This window comes from Hyla sarda, chromosome 9 (assembly GCF_029499605.1).
Source record: "Hyla sarda isolate aHylSar1 chromosome 9, aHylSar1.hap1, whole genome shotgun sequence".
NCBI classification, from domain to species: Eukaryota; Metazoa; Chordata; class Amphibia; order Anura; family Hylidae; genus Hyla; species Hyla sarda.
Window position 1 is genome coordinate 144,686,120 of NC_079197.1, and position 24,701 is coordinate 144,710,820.

At 48.6% G+C, this 24,701-nt stretch overlaps 1 protein-coding gene across 3 annotated transcripts in view; it reads right to left on the reverse strand.

Moving 5' to 3' along the window:
- Positions 1 to 24,701, reverse strand: part of LOC130290409 (cytochrome P450 2C8-like) — a 77,135-nt gene that overhangs the window by 14,912 nt on the left and 37,522 nt on the right. The window contains exon 1 of one of the 3 annotated variants that reach the window (XM_056538021.1): positions 3,658 to 3,837. The exons of the other annotated variants lie outside the window; for them this stretch is intronic. Coding sequence (XP_056393996.1) covers positions 3,658 to 3,837 — 180 coding nt within the window. Of the gene's footprint in view, positions 1 to 3,657; positions 3,838 to 24,701 lie in introns of those variants that run through there. 3 annotated transcript variants of the gene reach the window in all.

Sequence of the window (24,701 nt, forward strand, 5' to 3'; positions counted from 1 at the left end):
TACATTTTAATTTACACAAAATAAAATTCCACATCATTTAGCCAAACCATAATGTCGAACTTCTATGAACTTTTTAAAAACTGTAGAGACGACAGAAGATAAATGGGAAAATTAGAATTAGCCACCTAGATTCATTTCCTATGGACTTAGTCTCTGGTGTGTGTTTTTGAAAGCTTTCTTCCAGTCCCCCATCCAGTCCTATGGGGAGATCTCCATTGTCCCTCTCCCAATAACTAAGGAAACATATTTCTCAATAGGCAAGTTAATGGCTTTGTTTTCAAACAATGCTAGATGAAACTTAACTTTCTGTATTATTTTACACAAGGACTAAAGAAAGAATTTTAAAAATCTATCTCCCTGTGTTCATTGATGACTCCGCACACCACATTATCTATGCAAACAACTGGATGTGACTAGAGAAATGGGCAAAAAGATGAAAAATCCTTGTTTATTATTCACCAACAGGATAATTGTACGTTATAGTCACTCTTTCGGAAACCAATGCCACACTTAACCCCTTAAGGACCAGGCCAATTTTCTCCTCCACTTCAAATAATCACAATGCTTTCAATGTACAGACCCAAATAAGGGCTTCTTTTTTGCACCACCAATTGTACTTTGTAATGACATCAATCATTTCATAACAAAATCTATGGTAAAAAAACTAAACATTTGTGGGGCAAAATTTAAAAAAACAAAAAAACAACGCCATGTTTATTTCACTGTTTATAACTACCTGGAGCATTGGAGCACTGAGGAGGCAGGTAAGGGGACCCGGCATCCACCTATGCATTCCAAGATATCAGTCAAGGAGCCGTATACAGATTGCATCCTGCCCATGCAGAGTTGCCCGGGTTTTGCAGTGAGGTGAGGAACCCGATGGTCACACTCACCTCCCCAGAGAGCGCCTAGACCACCAGGAGACCCATCCAGAAGGGCTACTGCACTCTGACAAGACTAGTGACGAACAACTTACAGAAAACTTACAAAAAAAATAACTGGATGTGAGCAGTGTGCAATACTGCCCAGACATCTGGTAGGATCTACAACAATTTCTCAAATCTAGCCAGAAGGCCATTATAGAACAATGCCAAAAGTGAAGAGATATGGTGCAGTGCTGCCATTCAGTAAGGCGCCATCCCCAATGAGCTTAGGCATCTCAAGGTCACCACTCACCGAGGTATAAAAGTACCTCATCTCCATAACTCCCTGGGCCAATGACCTGACTTGGAGGACACAGGTCTTACCGGCAGCCGTTTAAGTGGTGTTGTGGCACCAGCCCTGGAATACCCTGGTACACCTGCCTCCTCCTTGCAGCACCATCCCTGCTGTCCCTACCAGTGAACTGTTAAATGATAAGAAGGCGTTGAAAGAGCTTAATTGATCATTCAGTCATCATTACAAGTCAAACAATAAATTACAATCATGCAAAGCATGACAGTACAATATACAGCACTGGTTCCCTAAGCTATACACTATACCACATGCTACACTAACACTCCGCTCCATCACTCATTATAAAAGAAACAATGTCGAACAACAATACATTACAGTCTGTGATCGGGGTGGGGTGTGGGATCTATGGGGGTAGGTAGGGGCGGATCACAGGGCCAAACTATTCAGCAAACACGCAAGGAGGTGGGGAAGTAGAAGGGCGTTAGTCCTCTTCTTCATCGATGTCCGGACTGTCCAAGATGGAATAGTCTCTAAGCAGGCTATGGATTAGCCTGCGGCAGTCCAGGACGGCCATGTCCTCCTGTCACGAACCGGCAGGACAGGTAGTGGATCCTCTGGACCAGAGAGGCGATGACACGGGTTGTACTCGAGGACCGGTTCTAAGCAGTTACTGGTCTTCACCAGAGCCCGCCGCATAGCAGGATGGATTTGCTGTGGCAGTAACTACCAGGTCGTATCCCCCAGTAACAACTCGACCTCTCTGGTAGCTGATATTGCGTGGTACACAGGGAGTAGGCAAGAGCGTAGTCAGACGTAGCAGAGGTCAGGGCAGGCGGCAAGGGTTCACAGGCGAGTATAAAGTAGCAACGGGTTCGGCAACTGGCAAGGCAATAACACTGTAGGGAACGCTTTCTCAGAGGCACAAGGCACAAAGATCCGGCAAGGCAGGAAGGGGGAGGTAGTTTATATAAGGAGGACACAGTAGGAAGTGAGGAACCAGCGCACCAATTACCGGTGCGCTGGGCCTTTAAATTTACTGAAGCCGGCACGCGCGCGCCCTAGAGAGCGGGGCCGTGCGTGCCGGGATGTAGGAGCGCAGGGAGCATCGCGCCAAGAACCAGGTGAGCCGGGCAGGGACGCGGCGCGTGAGCGGGGACCAGCCGCCACGCCAGCCGCGTCTCTGAAGCCGAGGAACCCGTGCTCCCGGTCAGCGCGACTGACCGAGAGACGCCGAGACCCCAGGGCTGAGGACTGAGGCAGCGGGCGCTCCGGTCCAGAGGGGATGACCGGAGCGCTCGCTGTGACACCTCCCTGTTATAGGTGAGGTGATTCCTGGCCAACCATATAGCATCCTTAAAACAGTTCATAAGGCGGCAGGTTTCCTGGATGGCCTTAACGTCGTGAACCCCAGGAATTAGTCCATAAAGCACCATATGGCAAGATAGGTTGTTCCTTGGTACCGAGTCTCTAGGTTCAGGTTCCAGGGCATTCAATAGACGCTGTGCAAAGGGGCACTAACAAAAGATGTGCATAGTCGTTTCCTCCACATAATGACACCTGGGGCAGTGCCTGGTTTTGAACAGGCCAGAGGCATGCATGAATGACCTCAGAGACAGTCCCCCCCTGAATGGCCATCCATGACAAGTCCTTGTGTCCATTGGTTAGACTTCCAGAAGCCACATTGTCCCAAACAGTATCTGCAGTGGCCTTAAGGAGCCCTGAAACGAGCTCCAGCAAGTCATTATCTCTGATGAGCTTGTCGGGCTTGACTCCCTACATTGGATGTTCCCTTATGAATCGAACAACATCCCCATAGAACCAGGGAGTGTGCAAGTTGTAAGGGATGGAACTGTCCCACTTGTCCCAGCCGAGCCCCTTCCAGAGGGGTAGGAGAAACAGGTGAGACATGGCTCTGCCCACAGAGCCTAACTTTTCCATGTCACGTCCCCATCTCGGAGGCAGCCCCCGGCACAGAATGTCGGGGGCTGCAGCGAGATCGTGGGGTCCCCAGCGGCAGGACCCTTCGATCATACATCTTATCCCCTATCCAAAGGATAGGGGATAAGATGTATGATCGCAGGGGTCCCGCCACTGGGACCGGAATATCCCTTTAAGGTGTTGGCAAAGCTTTTGGGGTTACTCTTTTGAGGTGCTTTATGAGGTCTTTTCTATTTAGGACTTGATAAGCACTGGAATTTTACTCTGGATATGAATGTTTTATAGGTTCCTATGGATTGAGACCATTAGGAATTAATCCAATTTGTGAGTGCTGGTCTACTTATCTACCTTACACAAAATCTATCGCTATAATTTTGTACATGACAGGAACTGGCATTACCAGTGACACACACATTACCTGTTTGACAACTCAGTCATAGCCAAATTTGACATGGCCAGCAGGTATTTTTCAGAAGTAACAGAAGTTAGAGGTAACTTAACACTGGAATTTAGAAACCTCATGACACCAGACTGAGCACTTACCTTTACCAAGGACTTTGGCATTTCACTGGAACTCAAATGTAACATGGTTCCCAGTCCGGGCAGGGGGGTTGGTCCAGGGGGCAAGTTTTTTCTCCTAAGTTTTCTTCTCCATTTTAAGGTATAGAACACCAGACTAACACAGAAAACTAGTAAAAGAGTCCCTGACACTCCCAGCTCCATGATCTGACAGCTTGTGCCCAGAGAGTATTCTACTCTATATGATTGCTATAGAGATATGTATATACTAAGAGAAAACTAGTTCTTATATCTCCTAAGCTGTAAATTCTTATCACGTGGAGCCAATGTACAGTAAGGTGCAGAGGACAGGATTATGTCACCATGGGCTAGGCTGTCCCATACCATAAATAAAATGACGGGTTCAGCAAAACCACAAGCTGTTAAGGATATGAAGAGTTCTCCACTATTGCAATCTAGATTGTTTTCTGCTTTGGTTGTTTTCTTTTGCTGTTCTTTTGTGATTTTTTTTTTTTTAACTTTAACCCTTTAGGACTATTCTTGGGCTTCTGAACCACACAACACTTTACATCTTGGCATCTAGAAATAACATGACGGAAATAAACTGACATCAATAGTGGGGAAATAATGAAGATCATATGAAAGGATAGGATTGTGGAACATCTAAACACACATGGATTGCAAGATAAAAAAACAACAGAGGGTTCTCTATTTAGGACTCGATAAGCACTGGGTACTCCGCTGCTCAGCGTTTGAAACAAACTGTTCTGAACGCTGGAGCCGGTGCCGGGAGCTCTTGACATCATAGCCCCGCCCCCTCATGACATCACGCCCCACCCCCTCAATGCAAGTATATGGCAGGGGGCGTGATGGCTGTCGCATTCGGAAAAGTTTGTTCCAAACGCTGACCAGCAGAGCACCCCTTTAATGGAGTATTGAGAGCAAGGTCTAGTTATCAGTGAAGTCATCAGGAATCTGTACTGGGACCCATTTTGTTTGACATCTTTATTAGGGATCAACACACTAAAGGAGGAGAGTAGATTTAAAACAAGAGAAACTACAACAAGAGGACATTGTTTTATATTAGAGGGGCAAAGGTTTCTGCAGTAATATATATAAGGCTATCCTTCACATAAGATAGAGCTAGGCATAAGGCTATCCTTCATATAAGATAGAGATAGGTATAAGGCTATCCTTCATATAAGATAGAGATAGGTGTAAGGCTATCCTTCATATAAGATAGAGCTAGGCATAAGGCTATCCTTCATATAAGATAGAGATAGGTATAAGGCTATTCTTCATATAAGATATAGATAGGTATAAGGCTATCCTTCATATGAGATAGAGATAGGTATAAGGCTATCGTTCATATAAGATAGTGATAGATATAAGGCTATCCCTCATATAAGTTAGTGATAGGTATAAGGCTATCCCTCATATAAGATAGTGAGAGGTATAAGGCTATCCTTCATATAAGATAGAGATAGGTATAAGGCTATACTTCATATAAGATAGAGATAGGCATAAGGCTATCCTTCATATAAGATAGAGATAGGTATAAGCCTATCCTTCATATAAGATAGAGATAGGTATAAGGCTATGCTTCATATAAGATAGAGATAGACATAAGGTTATCCTTCATATAAGATAGTGATAGGTATAAGACTATCCTTCATATAATATAGAGAAATGTATAAGGCTATTCTTCATATAAGATAGGGATAGGTATAAGGCTATCCTTTATAAAACATAGGAATAGGCATAAGCCTATCCTTCATATAAGATAGAGATAGGTATAAGGCTATCCTTCATATAAGATAGAGATAGGTATAAGGCTATCCTTCATATAAGATAGAGATAGACATAAGGCTATCCTTCATATAAGATAGGGATAGGTATAAAGCTATCCTTCATATAAGATAGAGATATGTATAAGGCTATCCTTCATATAAGATAAAGATAGGTATAAGGCTATCCTTCATATAAGATAGGGGATAGGTATAAGGCTATCCTTCATAAAACATAGGAATAGGCATAAGGCTATATTTCATGTAAGGTAGGGACAAGGACTATTCATAGTATTCAGAATATTGGGCAGACTAGATAGGCCACATGGTTCTGCCGACACATTCTATGTTTCTATGTTACAGGAGCACTACACTGGAAAAAAACATTTTTTTAATCAACTGGTGCCAGAAAGTTAAACAAATTTGTAAATTACTTCTATTTAAAAATCTTAATCCTTCCAGTACTTATGAGCTGCTGTATCCACAGGAAGTTGTTTTCCTTTTGAATTCCCTTTTGTCTGACCACAATGCTCTCTGCTGACACCTCTGTCCATTTTAGGAACTGTCCAGAATAGAAGCAAATCCCCATAGGAATCTTCTCCTGCTCATGACAGTTCCTGACACGGACAGAGGTGTCAGCAGAGAGCACTTCCTGTGTTCAGCTCACTCGGGTGTGTCTCTTTGTGTGTGCTCCAGAGATTTCCAGCAGACCAGAGCAGGTGTTTCATCAGCCTCCCCAGGAGTGTGGCAGCCTCCTCGGGAGAGTCTCCTTGCATGGCGTCCCTGGCCTCCACCTCCCGTTCTTCAAGGCTGGCGGGGGGTGGAGAGCAAACAGCAACAGCCTTTCCAGTCGAGGGGAGAAGATCTGGCAGAGTCTGCAGTAATGCAGGCTCTGCTCCCCCAGCAACGGGTGCCAGCCAGAGATCCAGCGGTGGAAAGAAGGCAAGGAGGAAAAGCTTGGAGTTGTGGGCTGAAAGAGGACCCAAGGAAACAAGTGCGACACTCTGCTCCTCCATGACCGCGCGGTTTGCGGAGTATGAGCAGTGTGGTAAAGAGCTCAGGCTGGCCAGAGAGGACCTGTGTGGGGCACAGAATCTCGCAAACACGTGTTCCAAAAAGAACCGGCCTGAGCTGAAGAGAAGAGTCACGGCACTGAAAAGTAAAATCGTGAAGTTGGAGTAAAGGAGGGCAGAGATCCTGGAGGGGAGCGGTCTCTTCTGAGAGAAATTGGAGAATAGAGACCGGTTTGCCGCCATGAAATCCCCAGGTAAGGTGGAGGTGGAGGATGGGGGGAGTAGTGGCGGTGAAGAAAGGGAGGATGGTGGTGATGGTCTAAAGGTGCAGGAGGAGGAGAAGTTGGAGGAAAGTGTAAAGGTTGTGGAAGATAAAGACGCATTGCCTGTCCCTGCTCCCTGTGACACCCGGACTCAGGACAGTTACATTGAGCCGGCACAGGTGGCGCTGCCACTTAGTGAAAGCGAAGAAGAAGATGTGGAGAGTGAGGCTGGGGGATTGCTGAGGGCTATAGTGATGCAGGAGTCCCCAGCCCACCTCCAGAATTTTACTTTTGGTGATGACCTGTGCGAGGATGTGGCAGTATAGCGCAGGTCAAAGAGGCAGAAGATCCTGGAATCCATACAATATGTGTTTGTTCCTTTCCAGCAGTCTGGGCCAGCTGCAAAGCTGGTTCAGACCGCTGGGCCCCCCAGACTGCCAGACCCCGTTTCTGTGGTGGAACGAAGCCAGCATGGGGGGTACAGCATGGCGTCAGTAAAGGCTGTGGACGCAATAGATGTGAAGCCTACCCATCCTGCCGGTAGGGAGGGGCAGGATGGGATCATGGTGGGCAGTGGCGAAGTAAGCTATGCTGCCATGTGCTCGGGGGGCGGTTCCCCGAGTGCTGTGGGCATTACCGGCACTGCGGGGCACTCCCCTGTGAGGAGAGTGGTAGGTCTGTGTGCTCGGGGGGCAGTCCTCCGAGTACTGTGTATTCTGTGGGCACTGCGGGGCACTCCTCTGTGAGGGGGGGAGTGTCCGGGCGCCGGCATCATCCCCAGAACCCGTGCGGTCGGGCAAAGCGGGTGCTGGCACTGTGGGAGGTGCTGGGGTGCGCCCGGAGGGGCAGCCCCAGACTCCGGAAGTGACTTCAGCTATGGAGAAGGAACCACCAGCATCAACCCCGGCAGCAAAGCCAGTAAAGAAGAGTATAATAAAACCTGTAACACTACAAGTCCCAGCCAGCCCAGAATCTGTTAGTCAGGATAAGAGTGCAGGATGTGAGAATGCTGAGTGTGGAAGTGTTGCGGATGAGAGGAATGTATGCGGGAGTGTCAGTGCAGTGAATGATGGTGGGAGTAGTAGTGATATGAATGGAAAATCTGGTATGGATAGGAAGAAAGATCATGAGAGTAGTGTTGTGAATGGTGTTATTAGTGGTTCTCGGTCAGGTTCTGGGTCTGGTCTGGCTGCCCCCCCGGTAGTGACTGCTCCTAGGAGCTATGCTAATGTCACTGCCGGGGGTTCAGGGGGGTCCCCATCTCCGTCCGGTCCTGGGGGCCATTTGCAACAGCGCCTCCTGGAGGCTCTACGCAGGGGTGACAGGTCGATCCAGGTAGAGGGAAGGGGTGAGGTCGACCTGTCTTTCTGGATAGAGAGGCATGGTTTGGGGGCTTTCCGAGAGCGGAATGGGGAGGTGGTCTGGTCCCTCCCGACACCCGGGCAGGACAATAACCGTAGGAATGTGGTCCGTCTGATTTGGAGGGGCGAGGATGCGTGTCCACCTCGCACAAAAGTGGTTGAGCTCCTCCTCCAGATGGAATTCAGGGCGAGTGACATCTTTGCCCTGATTCACCCCTACGGATCGTCTGAGTTTGACGTCAGTTTTGTTCGGCCAGAGGGTCTTGAACTCTTCTGGTCAAACTACGAAGTGGCGAAGAACGAGCCCGGCTGGCGGGATTTCGCTGTAAAGGCAATTTCCCGTCAGAACTCTGTCAAGAAAGTGACCGTTTGACCCGTAACGAGACACTTTCTTGTTATGACATCATGACCTGGCTTGGACGTTATGGGGATGTGACGGACATGCTCAAGAAAAACTTTGATGAGCACGGGATCTGGTCCGGGGCCTGGACGTTTTCCGTCAAACTCAAGCGTTCAGGGAGTACGGTTGCCCACATTCCGTCAGCCACCTTCCTTGGACGTGATAGGATCCAGGTCTTCTACCAGGGGCAGCCTAAGGTCTGTCACAGGTGTGGCAGCCCCACCCACTTTAGCGCAGCCTGTACTGTGCAGGTCTGCGCTTTGTGTGGTGGGGTGGGTCATCTGGCCGCATCCTGTAGACAGATCAGGTGCCACCTGTGTGGTGTCCTTGGACACCCTTTCAGCCGTTGTCCTAGCGCCTCCGCTCGTGCAGCGGCCGCTCCGGCTGAGGAGAGCTGTGAAGTTGCCTCGGCTGGAGAGGGTACGAGCAGGGATGGGGGTGCAACAGGGCTAGTGAGGAGGAAAAAGGGCCCTGCCAAACTAAGGCGGGAGGAAAATTGGAGGAGGAGTAGGGAGCTGGAGAGTGCCCAGGTGATGGGGGTAGCTCCGGACCCTGCTCCTGAAGCTGGCCCTGTAACCACTGAAGCCCTGAGGGAGAACATGCTGGATGAGGAGATCAGGAGACTTCACAGAGAGGATGGCAATATGGCCGATCCTTCCGATTCCTCCCACTATGAAAGTGTGGATGAGCAGAGTGGGGTGAGGCTCAAAAAGAAAGTTAAGGGCAAAAGGAAAGGGAGAAAGAAGAGGTCAGAGCCCTCTGTTCCTTGTACTGCGGGCCAGGTCCAAAACGGAAGCCTGACTGCCCCCCCTCTGATTGACCTGTCAAACCGGTACCTCATCCTCGATACCATCTCCTCTCCCTCCTTGGCTAAGGAGGGTGAGGGCGGGGTGCCTAGGGAGAAAGAGCCTCTGGGAGGAACTGGGCCCTGTCCTGTTGAGGCACCTTCCTCGGAGGGCAGGGCTCGACCAGGGCCGGATGGAGACGGGGACCTGCCCTTTCATCTTCTTCCGGGGATGAGGGGACCAAAAAGAAAAGGAAGCAAAGGTAAAGGGTGTGGCCGTCTAATTCAATCACCCTGTATGGCGGCACTCACCCCATTGACGCTGGCATCTATTAATTGTGCCAGCATAAAGTCTGATACGGCTAGATTCGCAGCCTTTCATTTTCTCGGCCGTGTTGAAGCCGAAATTTTCTTTTTACAGGAGACCAGGTTGTCAGATCTAGCCTCTCTGGTAAAAGCCAGAAGAGAGTGGAGGCGCGGTCCCTCCCACTGGTCTCTTGCGGCTGAGCCGTATAGTGGGGTGGCGGTCCTTTTTACCGCTCCTGTTGAATGCCGACGGGTTATTGAATTAGAAATGGGGAGGTGCCTGATCTTAGATGTCTTCATGAAGGGACAGGAGCTCCGGCTCATTAACATCTACGCCCCGCAAACTAAACGGGGTCGTAAAGATCTCTTTATGAAGATTAAGCCCTTTCTTTTTACGAGTCGGCAGGTGATCTTTGGAGGGGACTTCAATAATGTCACGAGGTCCCAAGATAGGAGAGGCTCCAATGGTCCGCTGACTTGCGATAGTGTGGCACTGATTAGCATAGCTAGAGAAGCTCGCCTAGAGGACGCCCACATCCGGAGCCCCTCAGGCCACGCGGGTTTCACCTATCATCAAGGTAGTCGCAGGTCTAGGATAGATAGGTTTTATTTAAAGGAGGAAGCCGTCTCTTCCGCAATGTCCGTGGTTGAGGTGGAGTTCTCCGATCACTGTATGATTTTGTTTTCTCTGAATGTTTCAGAGACCCCCCGGATGGAAAAAGGTTATTGGAAGCTTAATTCGTCCCTCCTGGAGGAAGCGGAGATAAGACAGTCCTTTGAGGATTTTCTTCAGAGTCAGGTATCTTTACTGGGCCTATGTAGTAGTAAGTCAGAGTGGTGGGATATGTTCAAGAAGCGGGTTGCGGGGTTCTTCCGCCAGCTCTCGAGCCTCAGGTCCCTGAACAGGTCTCGCTTGTATCAGGGTCTGAGGAGGAAACTCGAGCTTCTCGTTTCGACTGGAGGTAGCCGAGAGGATATCTCCAGAGTGAAATCCTTGCTGATTAGGTGTCAGTACGATAGGCACGCATCTTTGGTTTTTGAGAGGGATTTCGGGAAGTACCGCTCGCCCGACCCTTACAGAAACTGTAAGATGTCAGCGAGTAGTAAAATAATTTCAGGACTGATTGATAGTACAGGATCTTTGAATCGGTCCAGATCAGGGATCTTGGAGGTCGTCAGATCCTTCTACTCGCACCTCTTGGGGAGGAAGGATCTAGATCGAGACAAAATGTCGGTTTTACTGACTGAAACCATTCCTGAGCCAGGGGTAGACCCCTCTCTTGATGTTTTGGCAGAGGAAGAGGAAGTGAGACTGGCGATCGAGGGGCTTGCCCCTAAGAAGTCGCCAGGTCCGGATGGCTTAACATCCGAGTGGTACAGGACCTTTAAGGAGTCTTTAGCTCCCCTCTTGACTGAGGTATTCAATGAGTGTCTCTCCTCGGGCACTCTGCCGAAGTCAATGAGGAGGTCAGCCCTGATTCTTCTCTCAAAGGGTAAAGATCCCAGCCGTATTGAGAATTGGAGGCCCATAGCTCTTCTCAATACGGACAGGAAGCTTCTGGCCAAGATACTGTTTAATCGGTTGGTGAAGTTTGCACCCCGGCTCCTTTCGGAGGCCCAGCACTGCTCTGTTCCAGGCCGAAGCACCTTAAGTGCTGTCCTTAGTGTCAGGGAGGCAGTGGAGCGGAGTAGTGCAGGTCTCTGGAAGGGGTACTTGCTGTCCTTGGATCAGGCCAAAGCATTTGATCGGGTGAACCACGAGTACCTCTGGTCCGTCCTCCTGAGATATGGCTTACTTTTGTTAATTGGCTTAAGATCTTGTATGCAGGGGCAGAGAGTTTCCCGCTGGTGAATGGGTGGTCTGGCCGCTCTTTTGAGGTGGGGTCCGGAGTCCGTCAGGGTTGTCCTTTGAGCCCGCTCTTATATGTGTTCGCGATCGATCCCTTCCTTAGGAGGGTGAGTCGTGGACCATTGACGGGAGTCGGGATGAGTCTGGCGGAGCTGGATGTCACCCAGAGAGTGTTGGCGTACGCTGACGATGTCACTATTTTCGTCTCCAGTGGAAGGGTTGGTCTATGACCCTCAGGGAAAGGGTACACCTGATCAAATTGTACCTGCTCCCCTTGTTTATCTATCTGGGCAGCGTATGTATCTTGCCAGAGGCTTACTACACTAGGATCTACAGCCTGTTTTTCCAACTGTTATGGGGGAACAGGATGAACCTAGTCAAGAGGGAGGTTACGTACCGCACAAGGAGACTAGGGGGTTTATCTATGGTAAACCCTGTGGTGTTCTTTACGAACACCTTCCTCAAAGCTAATATCTCAAACCTCTGGTCAGAGAGGGCTCCTCCGTGGGTACTCTCCTGCAGGGAATGGTTTCGGCCTTTCTTCCAGGAATGGGAGACAGGAGGGCAAGTGAAGGACCTCCGTACGCCCCATGGATATCTTCCGGCTTACGCTACCCCGACTCTGAAGGCGATACATCGGTGGGGTCTGGGAGTGTGGGAGATCAGGACCCAGTCAAGGCAGTTCCTTGACAAACGGGTTCTGTTGACCCACTTCCAGAAGCCTCTGGCGCTCAGGGACTACCCAGGTCGGGATCTGAGGGTGGGGTTGTATCTTTTAAACATGAAAAGGATCCCCCAGAAGTTTTGGGACTTGGCCTGGCGCTGCTTTCAGGGGAAGCTATATGTGAAGGACAACCTGAAGTGTAGGAACTCTGATGACCGGGGATGTCCCCGAGAAGAGTGCGGGGACACGCTGGAAAGCATGGACCACTTCCTGCTTCATTGTCCCTTTAATATAGGGGTTTACAACAGGGTGGGTGCTTCCATTGGTTGGAGTCAACTTGCCGGCCTTAGCTATCCGGAGTGGGCTTATGGGGCATTCAGGACCCTGGGTGGCCGAGATCGGGGCACTTTATTCTTAGTTAGCTTAGTGGTTAGGTACTACACGTGGAGTGCACAGTGTTTAGTATCGACCCAACAGAAAGTCCTCTCCGAGGTGGAGGTGTGTATGAATATCACCGGTGAACTCGGGGAGATCAGGTCTTTGGAGTATGACAGTCTTGGTACCAGTAGGGCTTCTCTCCTATGGAGAGGTTTTTCTTTTGATGTGCCCTAGGTACTAGGCCCTTAAGGTGAAGTACCTTAATTTTGGCCAGGGAAAGTGTATATATCTTAGGGTGAGTATAGGGTCAGTTTCATGAAGGGATAGCGATAGGGTTAGAGGTTGATAGGGAGAGGAATTTAAATATAATTTTATCAGGATTGCCATCCTTCTTCCTGGTCGGGGGCTATGCATGTCACCTTAGCCTTTTGTTTTGTTTTCTATGGATGGATTGTAAAGGGATTGCAGGCAACCAAACTTGGGCCTTGTGGTTTTGGTGTATTGTATTGTTAATATTGCTTTGTTGTAGAGCATGTATATATTGTTTTGTATATATTTATCTGTTTACATTAGGTGGGTAGGGGTGTATTTTAGGTTGGGTGGGGGGTTTTGGGGGGTGGTGGTGGTGTGTACCCAGGACTGGACTGTTGCAGTGGGTTCTTTTTGGGGTCTGGTATGGGTCAGTTGTGGACAAAAACTGTGACCTATGGACTCTGACCCATGTCCAGAGGGGGTGGTGGGTGATGGGATAGTTTAGTATAGGTTGTATTTCTGTGTTATTGAGTTGTTTGTTATGTATATTCTGTATGAGAAAGGCAGTCGGACCAGTTTTCAGTTATTATAGTATTGTGTTATGAGTATTCATTCCCTTAGTTACGTGAGCGTGATGTTGTGATTTTCTTTGGTATTTTTATGTTTTTGTCCTAGTGTGGATTAGTTTTTGTTTGTGGGTATGTGTGTGTGTGTGTGTGTGTGTGTGGGGGAGGGGGGGGGGCGGAGAAGGAGAGGTTAAAAAGGAAAAAAAAAATAATAATAATTTTTTTCCAAGTTGGATTATTTTAGTTACGGCAGCTAGCCATATTTTTGTTTTGTTACGGGGAGGGAAAAAAAAATATGTTGTGAGGTTATGTTTCCTAGTTTGGATATTTTTTTTATTTTTTTATTTATGTCCATTAGGTGTGTGTGTGTGTGTGAGTTGGACTGTAGTAGATAATGATTTTTTATTATCTGGGCTGGCCGGTTAGGAAGGTTTAAGTTGTTCTTTTGAGACGGATAGTTTGTTTTTATGTTCTGTTTTTGTTACAGTGAAATGAACTTGTTTTGCGTTTTGTAAAGTTTTGTACTTTTATAATAAAAAGAGTGTCAGCAGAGAGCACTGTGGTCAGACAAAATGGAAATTCAAAAAGAAAAGAACCGTATGAGGTATCGGCGTATAACAAGCACTTTTAAAACTTACATTTAAGGCAAAAAGTCTTCCTGCGTTTTATACGCCGATAAATCTTCTGGTCACTGATTTAAAGCGGCCGCAGCGTCTGGTTGTTAAGTATTAACAGCACGGCCGCGGCAACTTTAAATCAGTGACCAGCGGCGTCTCCTCCCCGCACTGTCACTTGTTTTCTCCCACACTATCCACAGGTACTGGTGTGGTGGATAGTGCGGGAGACGTTGAGCCCTACCTTGTCCGGATCTGCGCTACCTTTTAATCAGCGTCTCCCGCACTATCCACCGGTTCCTGTGGATAGTGCGGGAGAAAACAAGTGAGTTTCACTTTTCATTCCCCCTTTTCCTTACATCCCCCCTCCCTCATCATTCCCCCTTTTCCTTACCTCCCCCCTCCCTCATCATTCCCCCTTTTCCCTATCTCTCCCTCCCTCATCATTCCCCCTCCCTCATCATTCCCCCTTTTCCCTACCTCCCCCCTCCCTCATCATTCCCCCTTTTCCCTACCTTCCCCCTCCCTCATCATTCCCCCTCCCTCATCATTCCCCCTTTTCCCTACCTCCCCTCCCTCATCATTCCCCCTTTTCCCTACCTCCCCCCTCCCTCATCATTCCCCCTCCCTCATCATTCCCCCTTTTCCCTACCTCCCCCTCCCTCATCATTCCCCCTCCCTCATCATTCCCCCTTTTCCCTACCTCCCCCTCCCTCATCATTCCCCCTCCCTCATCATTCCCCCTTTTCCCTACCTCCCCCCTCCCTCATCATTCCCCCTCCCTCATCATTCCCCCTTTTCCCTACCTCCCCCTCCCTCATCATTCCCCCTCCCTCATCATTCACCCTTTTCCCTACCTCCCCCCCCTCATCATTCCCCCTCCCTCATCATTCACCCTTTTCCCTACCTCTCCCCTCCCTCATCATTCCCCCTCCCTCATCATTCCCCCTACCTCATCATTCACCCTTTTCCCTACCTCTCCCCTTCCTCATCATTCCCCCTTCCTCATCATTCCCCCTTTTCCCTACCTCCCCCCTCCCTCATCATTCCCCCTCCCTCATCATTCCCCCTTTTCCCTACCTCCCCCCCTCATCATTCCCCCTCCCTCATCATTCACCCTTTTCCCTACCTCTCCCCTCCCTCATCATTCCCCCTCCCTCATCATTCCCCCTTTTCCCTACCTCCCCCTCCCTCATCATTCCCCCTTTTCCCTACCTACCTCCCCCCCTCCCTCATCATTCCCCCTCCCTCATCATTCCCCCTTTTCCCTACCTCCCCCTCCCTCATCATTCCCCCTCCCTCATCATTCCCCCTTTTCCCTACCTCCCCCCTCCCTCATCATTCCCCCTCCCTCATCATTCCCCCTTTTCCCTACCTCCCCCTCCCTCATCATTCCCCCTCCCTCATCATTCACCCTTTTCCCTACCTCTCCCCTCCCTCATCATTCCCCCTCCCTCATCATTCCCCCTTTTCCCTACCTCCCCCCTCCCTCATCATTCCCCCTTTTCCCTACCTCCCCCCTCCCTCATCATTCCCCCTCCCTCATCATTCCCCCTTTTCACTACCTCCCCCCTCCCTCATCATTCCCCCTCCCTCATCATTCCCCCTTTTCCCTCCCTCACCCCTCCCTCATCATTCCCCCTCCCTCGTCATTCCCCCTTTTCCCTACCTCCCCCTCCCTCATCATTCACCCTCCCTCATCATTCCCCCTTGTCCCTCCCTCCCCCCTCCCTCATCATTCCCCCTCCCTCATCATTCCCCCTTTTCCCTCCCTCCCCCTCCCTCATCATTCCCCCTCCCTCATCATTCCCCCTTTTCTCTACCTCCCCCCTCCCTCATCATTCCCCCTCCCTCATCATTCCCCCTTTTCCCTACCTCCCCTTCCCTCATCATTCCCCCTCCCTCATCATTCCCCCTTTTCCCTACCTCCCCCTCCCTCATCATTCCCCCTCCCTCATCATTCTCCCTTTTCCCTACCTCCCCCGTCCCTCATCATTCCCCCTCCCTCATCATTCCCCCTTTTCCCTACCTCCCCCCTCCCTCATCATTCCCCCTCCCTCATCATTCCCCCTTTTCCCTACCTCCCCCTCCCTCATCATTCCCCCTTTTCCCTACCTCTTCCTCCCTCATCATTCCCCCTCCCTCATCATTCCCCCTTTTCCCTACCTCCCCCCTCCCTCATCATTCCCCCTCCCTCATCATTCCCCCTTTTCCCTACCTCCCCCCTCCCTCATCATTCCCCCTCCCTCATCATTCCCCCTTTTCTCTACCTCCCCCTCCCTCATCATTCCCCCTCCCTCATCATTCCCCCTTTTCCCTACCTCCCCCTCCCTCATCATTCCCCCTCCCTCATCATTCCCCCTTTTCCCTCCCTCCCCCTCCCTCATCATTCCCCCTCCCTCATCATTCTCCCTTTTCCCTACCTCCCCCGTCCCTCATCATTCCCCCTCCCTCATCATTCCCCCTTTTCCCTACCTCCCCCCTCCCTCATCATTCCCCCTCCCTCATCATTCCCCCTTTTCCCTACCTCCCCCTCCCTCATCATTCCCCCTTTTCCCTACCTCTCCCTCCCTCATCATTCCCCCTTTTCCCTCCCTCCCCCTCCCTCATCATTCCCCCTCCCTCATCATTCTCCCTTTTCCCTACCTCCCCCGTCCCTCATCATTCCCCCTCCCTCATCATTCCCCCTTTTCCCTACCTCCCCCCTCCCTCATCATTCCCCCTCCCTCATCATTCCCCCTTTTCCCTACCTCCCCCCTCCCTCATCATTCCCCCTCCCTCATCATTCCCCCTTTTCCCTACCTCCCCACTCCCTCATCATTCCCCCTTTTCCCTACCTCCCCCCCTCCCTCATCATTCCCACTCCCTCATCATTCACCCTTTTGCCTGCTTTTTATAGATTTGTTTCTTTTCCTTATCTGTCTGCGCTTCTTGCAGGCTTGCAGGCTGCAGGGTCAGTGAAGCTAATGAGTGACATCCTCTGCCGGCTTCTCTGCGCGCCATCACGGATCTCACTTTTCATTTCCTGTAGTCGCCGCCGAAAAGTGAGATCCGTAATGGCGCGCAGAGAAGCCGGCAAGTCACTCATCAGCTTCACTGACCGCAGCCCACAAGACCTGACCTGCCGAAGTGCAGACAGGTAAGGAAAGGGGAAGAGTGGTCTTCAACCTGCGGACCTCCAGATGTTGCAAAACTACGACTCCCAGCATGCCTGGACAGCAGTTGGCTGTCCGGGCATGCTGGGAGTTGTAGTTTTGCAACATCTGGAGGTCCACAGGTTGAAGACCACTGGGGGGATGATGCGACGGTAAATGATGAGGGGGGGGGGTGAGGGGGGGAAATGAGGGGGGGGGTGATGAGACAGGGTGGGGGATGATGAGGGGGAAAGGATGAGAGGGGGAATGATGGGGGGGCATGATGAAACAGGGGGAAATGATGAGGGGGGATAATGATGGGGGGCATGATGAGACAGGGTGGGGGATGATGAGGGGGGAATGATGGGGGGACATGATGAGACAGGGTGGGGGATGATGAGACAGGGGGAATGATAAGGGGGGGAATGATGGGGGACATGATGAGACAGGGTGGGGAGATGATGAGACAGGGGGAAATAAGGAGGGGGGAATGATGGGGGACATGATGAGACAGGGGGAAATGATAAGGGGGGGAATGATGGGGGACATGATGAGACAGGGTGGGGGATGATGAGACAGGGGGAAATGATGAGGGGGGAATGATGGGGGTCATTAATTTTACACTTTATTTTTTTTACTTACATTTCCCTGTTAAAATGGGGGTGCGTGTTATACGCCAGTGCATGTTATACGCCGATAAAAACGGTACTTCCTCTGTAGCATACATTAGTTAATAAGTACTGAATGGGTTAAGATTTTTTAATAGAAGTAATTTACAAATCTGTTTAACTTTCTGGCACCAGTTGATTAAAAAAAAAAAATGTTTTCCAGTGGAGTACCCTTTTAAGGCTAAAAAGGGCTGTGTCATTAAGGGGTTAAAGGATCAAACAGTTCGTTTGCAAAATTAAAAAGACAGAGACCCCTAGTGGCCATTTTTGAAACCCTTTTTTCACATCTTTAGCAATCACATTTTTTAATGAAGTATAAAATGGGAAAAAGTTGTTTCTAATGACAGTAATGCTTTAAGAATCAAAATTCCAGACAGTTTTTGTAGAGGTAAAAGTATGACGATTACAATTATTTCTTTAAATGCTTTATTTTTAAAGATAGTTGCACTTTAGTTGCTATAAACGTTCTTAAAGGGGTTATCCACCATAAGGTGAATTTAGTACTTATCTGGCAGACAGTAATGAACAGGCTTAGCAAGGTCCGTGCTTGTCTTGGGGCTAAATGGCTGTGTTGTGAGATTACCATGATGCTGAGTCTATCTTTTTGTGGACTGACTATTTCCTGTTGGAGTTTGTTCCCTCAATCTACAAGTCCCATGTTTGTAAGTGTGAGGTCACTTTTTTTCCCCTCCCAAACATCAGCCACTCAACCCATTAAAACACACATGTGATCCTTTCCATGCACTAGACCAGTGTTTTCTGATCAGGATGCCTCCATCTGTTGAAAAAATACAATTCCTTGTGGTTGCTCTACCCATTGAAGTAAATACAGGCTCTTTCTGAATACCTGATTAGTGATGTAATGTCTTGTGCCACACTGCAACCTGGGAAAACCTGAGACAACACTAATTTTGTATGCTGTTAAAAATAAACATTGGGGCAAAAATCACAGAAGAATTGTGAGACCACAATGAAACACAGGTACAGACACTATATTATGAACTACACTGACTTTACAGCCCCTGTAGCATAGTCAAATAAAAATAAAGTCACAAGGGCAGTTCTCATCCAGGGTGGCTTGGTGGGTGGTCACCATCTCCCTAATAAATTACTTCAGGTTGTTCATAATTGTGATGATGACTTGGTGAGGACCAGGGGCGCAGGACATCATGCTTGGGAATATGTTTAAAAGCTAAATGAAAAACATAATAACAATAAAACAAACAAACAAACATATCCTTGATATTCTTCTGCAGGTTGAGAGTCATATTTCTATATTTATTATACACATTATAAACTAGACATTTCTGTTAATTTAATTGATATTTCTGCCTTTACAAAAACTCATTTGGAGATCTACCTGTGCACCCTATATAGATTTACCTGCATAGTAGCTGTAGACTCACAAACGTAGGATATTTTTTATTCAAGACTCAGTTGCCTCATCTAATGGCTTACACACTAGTTCTTCTTTTTCATTTCTGGGGCAAGGCTGCCTACATCTCTGATAGCCAAGGTGACAATATTATCTATATAGGCAGGTGGGTACCTAAGCCTGAAAAAAAGGAATGGACTCTGCTGCTTCGCTGCTTCCCTTGCACATCACACCCCTTAAAAACCCACAGGCACTAATATGTAGCATCTCACTGGATTTTAGGAGTGGTCTTTTAATACACCCCCCCTAAAGTCATATTTTTTCAAAAAATGATGGGGTTCATTTACTAATGGGGTCCCGACTGTTTTTTCTCAGGTTTTGTGCCCAAATTGTGTCGCACACTTCATGCTCCAGAACATGCGACAAAAAAATCCAACAGACTCGACCAACTCTCCATTTTACTCAGAAAACCTGCAACTGCTAGGACCTGACTCTCTCAGCTGACTGGAGCAGTGAGATGGGCAGGGGCACTTCTGCTCAGTTAATGCTCTATGTATCCCCCAAAGATAGCTGAGCACTGTACTATGGCACTTCCATAGTCAATTAACTGAGCACTGGTGATGCCACTACATTCTGCAACTTTCTGCAACTGTTTGTATTTTTGCAATAGCTGGGGCACCCAGGTTAGAAAACGCTGGTCTTTTTAATGGAATTCAGCTCATTTGTGTTTCAATGGGTGGGGTTGCTGATGTGTGGGAGGGAGGAAAGTGACCTCACCCTTACAAACAAGGAACTATGGGATTTGTAGTTTGAGAGAACAAACTCTAACAGGAAATATCCAGAAGCTAGCCACAGCGTTATGGTAATCTCACAACATAGCCATTTTGCCCCAAGACAAGCGTGGATCCTTCCTAAGCATGTTCATTACTGTTTGGCAGATACATACTGAAATCACCTTATGGTGGATAACCTCGTTTAAGCATGGCATCTAACTAAACTAGGTCCCAAAAAATAGGATTATTTTAAAGGCTAAAGCACAATGCAGTCAGGTAATTGTCCTTGTATTCATATTTAAGTAATTATTTTCTACTATCCACCATTATAGCAGTAAGATCTAGAACAGTGGTCTGAAACTGTGGATTTCCAACGGCTGTCTGGGCATGCTGGGAGTTGATGTTTTGCAACCTCTGGAGGGCCACAGTTTCAGACCACTTATTTAAAAGCTATTGAATGCATTCAGAAAGTTCCCTTCACGTTTTTCACATTTTGTTATGTTGCATCATTCTGCACTTAATAACCCATAATGAGAATGTGAAAACAAAATATTGTAAAACTTTTTAAATTTATTGAAAAGGATCAAATAAAATACAGTAGAATCTCCCAATATAGGACAATTATGGGTAATAAGAAAGTGTCCACTATTGAGAGATGTCTCGTAATGGGAAAAAAATGCTCAAAAATCTTTCTGAATAACTGAATACTGCACTGTACTCACTATGGAGTATAATTACCTATAAAACAGGATAAAAAGCAATACTACAGTAGAATTTCCCTTTGCTGTTTAATCACCTCTTATCCCTCCCCCGTATCATTTCTTTCCCCTTTATAATGTGGTGTCCCTCCATTCATATAGGGCTCTCCTGCAGGGCTTGCCCTTGGTCACCTCATGTAAAGTGTGTTTATATTTATTTAATGTATAGGGAATATATGTACAGGACCTTAGTGGTAACATGATGTAAGGTTGTGATGTATAAAATGTTCAAGGACCTTAGAGGTCATGTGATGTACCCAGAGTTCACTGGGTTCAGGACTTACAGGTTTGCTGACCAATGAGCTTAGTCCAGCCCCTTATTATATAAAGGGCTGTAGTCTGTAAATTCGCTCTCTTAGTTCCTGCTCTTAGTTCCGGATTATCAAGCAAGCACAATGTCTCAGCATCTATTCAATTCATCTAGGCCAAAGCCTAAGAACCTGCAGCCACTAAACGTGAGTTACTCAAAGCTCCATCTATCAAATCCTGTGTGACTACTACCAGCTCAAATCTTCTAAAATAGTAGCACAGTGGCCTGCCTAAAAGCTCATTGCTTCCAAGTCCCAGCAAACCTGTGAGGAACCTGTATCCAGGTTCACTATAGAAAAGACTGTTATGTTAAAGACTGTTTCATAAATTCCACAAGTAAAGTTTCTTCAGTATATTACTGATATCTGCTGTGGACATTCCATAATTTTTCCCTGCCGTTTCTGGCATGGTTGGCGGTAGGAACATTACTATTGAGGAAACCTCACCCTGGCGTCACGATATTCAAGGGTTAATACCACCGGACCCTACACTACCACTGCAACACCCTAGACACTGTTACTCTCCTGGTACACCACAATAACCTGTGCCACCTTATTCCCCCCTGTGCCACCTTATTCCCCCATGCCTTGTGTCACATTATTCCCCCTTACCCCATGTGCCACATCATTTCCCTTGAACCCCCTGTGCCATTTCATTCCTCCTTTATTACCCTCACTGTAAATTCATCACCCCCTCTTTATGAAGTGGCACAGGGGGATAAAGGGAAACAAAATGGCACGGAGGGGGCGGGGGATGGCACAGGGGGTGGTAAAGAGGGGGAGATTAATTTGCACAGAGGGTAATAAAGGGGGAATGAAATCGCACAGGAGGGGGATCAAGAGGAAATGATTTGGCACAGGGGGATCAGAGAAGGAGGGGGTGAATGATGTGGGGGCAGCCAGGTATGTGGGTCGGGTATGTGGTGGCAACCAGGCATGTGAGCCAGGTTATGGGCCAGATATGTGGGGGTCCCCTCCCCTCCCTGCCAAGTTGAAATAAAAAAGTAAAAAACAAAAAGAACAAAAATGAGATACTCACCTGTCCCACGCAGCGATCTCCTCAGCTTTACCGCCTGACACGTTCTTCAGCCTCCACAGTGCAGTGCAGGCACCGATGAGTGACGTCATCTATTTTTTACCCATAAACTGACATACTTGGAAACTTTTGGGTGGGGAACCCACTCACCTGATCTCGGATGCTTGAAATGACCCAGATCAAAGTAAGGGATTCCCGCACTATGATGGGATCTGAATTCTCCTAAAACTTTATAATAGACCTGATCCTCTGTATGTTTATGGGTAGCTTTCCCTGGCTTCAACCCTTCCGCCATATGTGAGGTTGAATCCCCAGCAGACCAGAACAGGTCTGAGGGTGGGGATGGACCCATCTGAGGAGAATTATGAGGGTTAGATCGATTAATCGATAATGCCACAGATTTTACAATGACATCATGAATGGAGGACATGGCTGAGCGGACCGCAGTCTAAGCAGACTTATTAACTGATTGGTCCACCATGGACTGCAATAATCCTTCCACCATGGACTGCAATAATCCTTCCACCATGGACTGCAATAATCCTTCCACCATGGACTGCAATAATCCTTCCACCATGGACTGCAATAATCCTTCCACCATGGACTGCAATAATCCTTCCACCATGGACTGCAATAATCCTTCCACCATGGACTGCAATAATCCTTCCACCATGGACTGCAATGATCCTTCCACCATGGACTGCAATAATCCTTCCACCATGGACTGCAATAATCCTTCCACCATGGACTGCAATAATCCTTCCACCATGGACAGCAATAATCCTTCCACCATGGACTGCAATAATCCTTCCACCATGGACTGCAATAATCCTTCCTCCACAAATTCATAGGGGTTCTGGGGTTCTACCATTTAAGTGGTTTCTCTATTCACCTTTAGATAAGTTATATAAGGCAATATACTGTAGGAAATATATATAAAACCTGTGAATTAATATTCCTGTATATATTATATTATCAATTTATTTACCGTATATACTCGAGTATAAGCTGAGTTTTTCAGCACGATTTTTCGTGCTGAAAACGCCCCCCTTGGCTTATACTCGAGTGAACTCTCCGCCTGTCAATCCCTTCTCAGTGGTCTTCAACCTGCAGACCTCCAGATGTTGCAAAACTACAACAACGGGAGGCCCTCTTCTCCGCTCACTCCGGGACGGCCCCGGACTAGGGACGTTGCCATGACGACGGCGCACAGGGATTTTCATGCGCATGTGCGTCGTCGTCAAGGCAACGTCACTAGTCCGGGGCCGGCCCGGAGCCAGCGGAGAAGAGGGCCTCCCGGGGAATATGTACAGCCCGGAACGACTAACCCTCCCCACCGGCCGGTCCCTGCAGCATAGATGGCCCGGACCAGCTCACCCTTTCTTCCCACCAAGGGGAGGTAAGTAGAAAACTAAAGGGGGGGGGGGGGGGGTCTGGATGATGACGAAGGCCCGCGCAGTGGTCTTCAACCTGCGGACCTCCAGATGTTTCAAAACCACAACTCCCAGCATGCCCGGACAGCCAATGGCTGTCCGGGCATGCTGGGAGTTATAGTTTTGCAACATCTGGAGGTCCGCAGGTTGAAGACCACTGAGGAGATTGACAGGCGGTGATGATGAAGGGGGGGGGATGATGACAGGGTGATGATGAAGTGGGGAAGATGACGACGGGGGTGAAAATGACAGGGTGATGATGACGGGGGTGTTAGTGAAGGGGGTCTGGATGATGATGGGGGTCTAGATGATGACATGGGGGGATGATGTATTTCCCACCTTAGGCTTGTAGTCGAGTCAATAACTTTTCCTGGGTTTTTGGGGTGAAATTAGGGGCCTCGGCTTATATTCGGGTCGGCTTATACTCGAGTATATACGGTATATGTATATGAAATAAATGAATCTAATTATGTATTAATTAATAGTTTATTTATTATTCATTTATTTATTTTTAAATTATCCCCTTCCCTCTCTGGCCATTTTTTCATTTTTTGTTTTTCCCTTCTCACCTTCTAAAAGTCGTAACGCTTTAAATTTTCCACCTACAGACCCATATTGTTACGCCTAGCGCTCCGGGCCCCCGCTCCTCCCCGGAGCGCTCACGGCGTCTTTCTCCCTGCAGCTCCCCGGTCAGTCCCGCTGACCGGGAGCGCTGCTCTGTCATGGCCGTTGGGGATGCGATTCGCACAGCGGGACGCGCCCGCTCGCGAATCGCATCCCAGGTCACTTACCCGTTCCCGTCCCCTGCTGTCATGTGCTGGCGCGCGCGGCTCCGCTCTCTAGGGCGCGCGCGCGCCAGCTCCCTGAGACTTAAAGGGCCAGTGCACCAATGATTGGTGCCTGGCCCAATTAGCTTAATTGGCTTCCACCTGGTCCCTGACTATATCTAACCTCCTCCCATGCACTTCCTTGCCGGATCTTGTTGCCCTTGTGCCTAGTGAAAGCGTTTTGTGTGTTTAAAGCCTGTGTACCAGAACTTCTGCTATCTCCCCTGACTACGAACCTTGCCGCCTGCCCCCGACCTTCTGCTACGTCCGACTTTGCTTCTGCCTACTCCCTTGTACCTCGCCTATCTTCAGCAGTCAGAGAGGTGAGCCGTTGCTAGTGGATACGACCTGGTCACTACCGCCGCAGCAAGACCATCCCGCTTTGCGGCGGGCTCTGGTGAAAACCTGTAGTGGCTTAGAACCGGTCCACTAGCGCGGTCCTCGCCATCCCTCTCTGGCACAGAGGATCCACTACCTGCCAGCCGGCATCGTGACAGTAGATCCGGCCATGGATCCCGC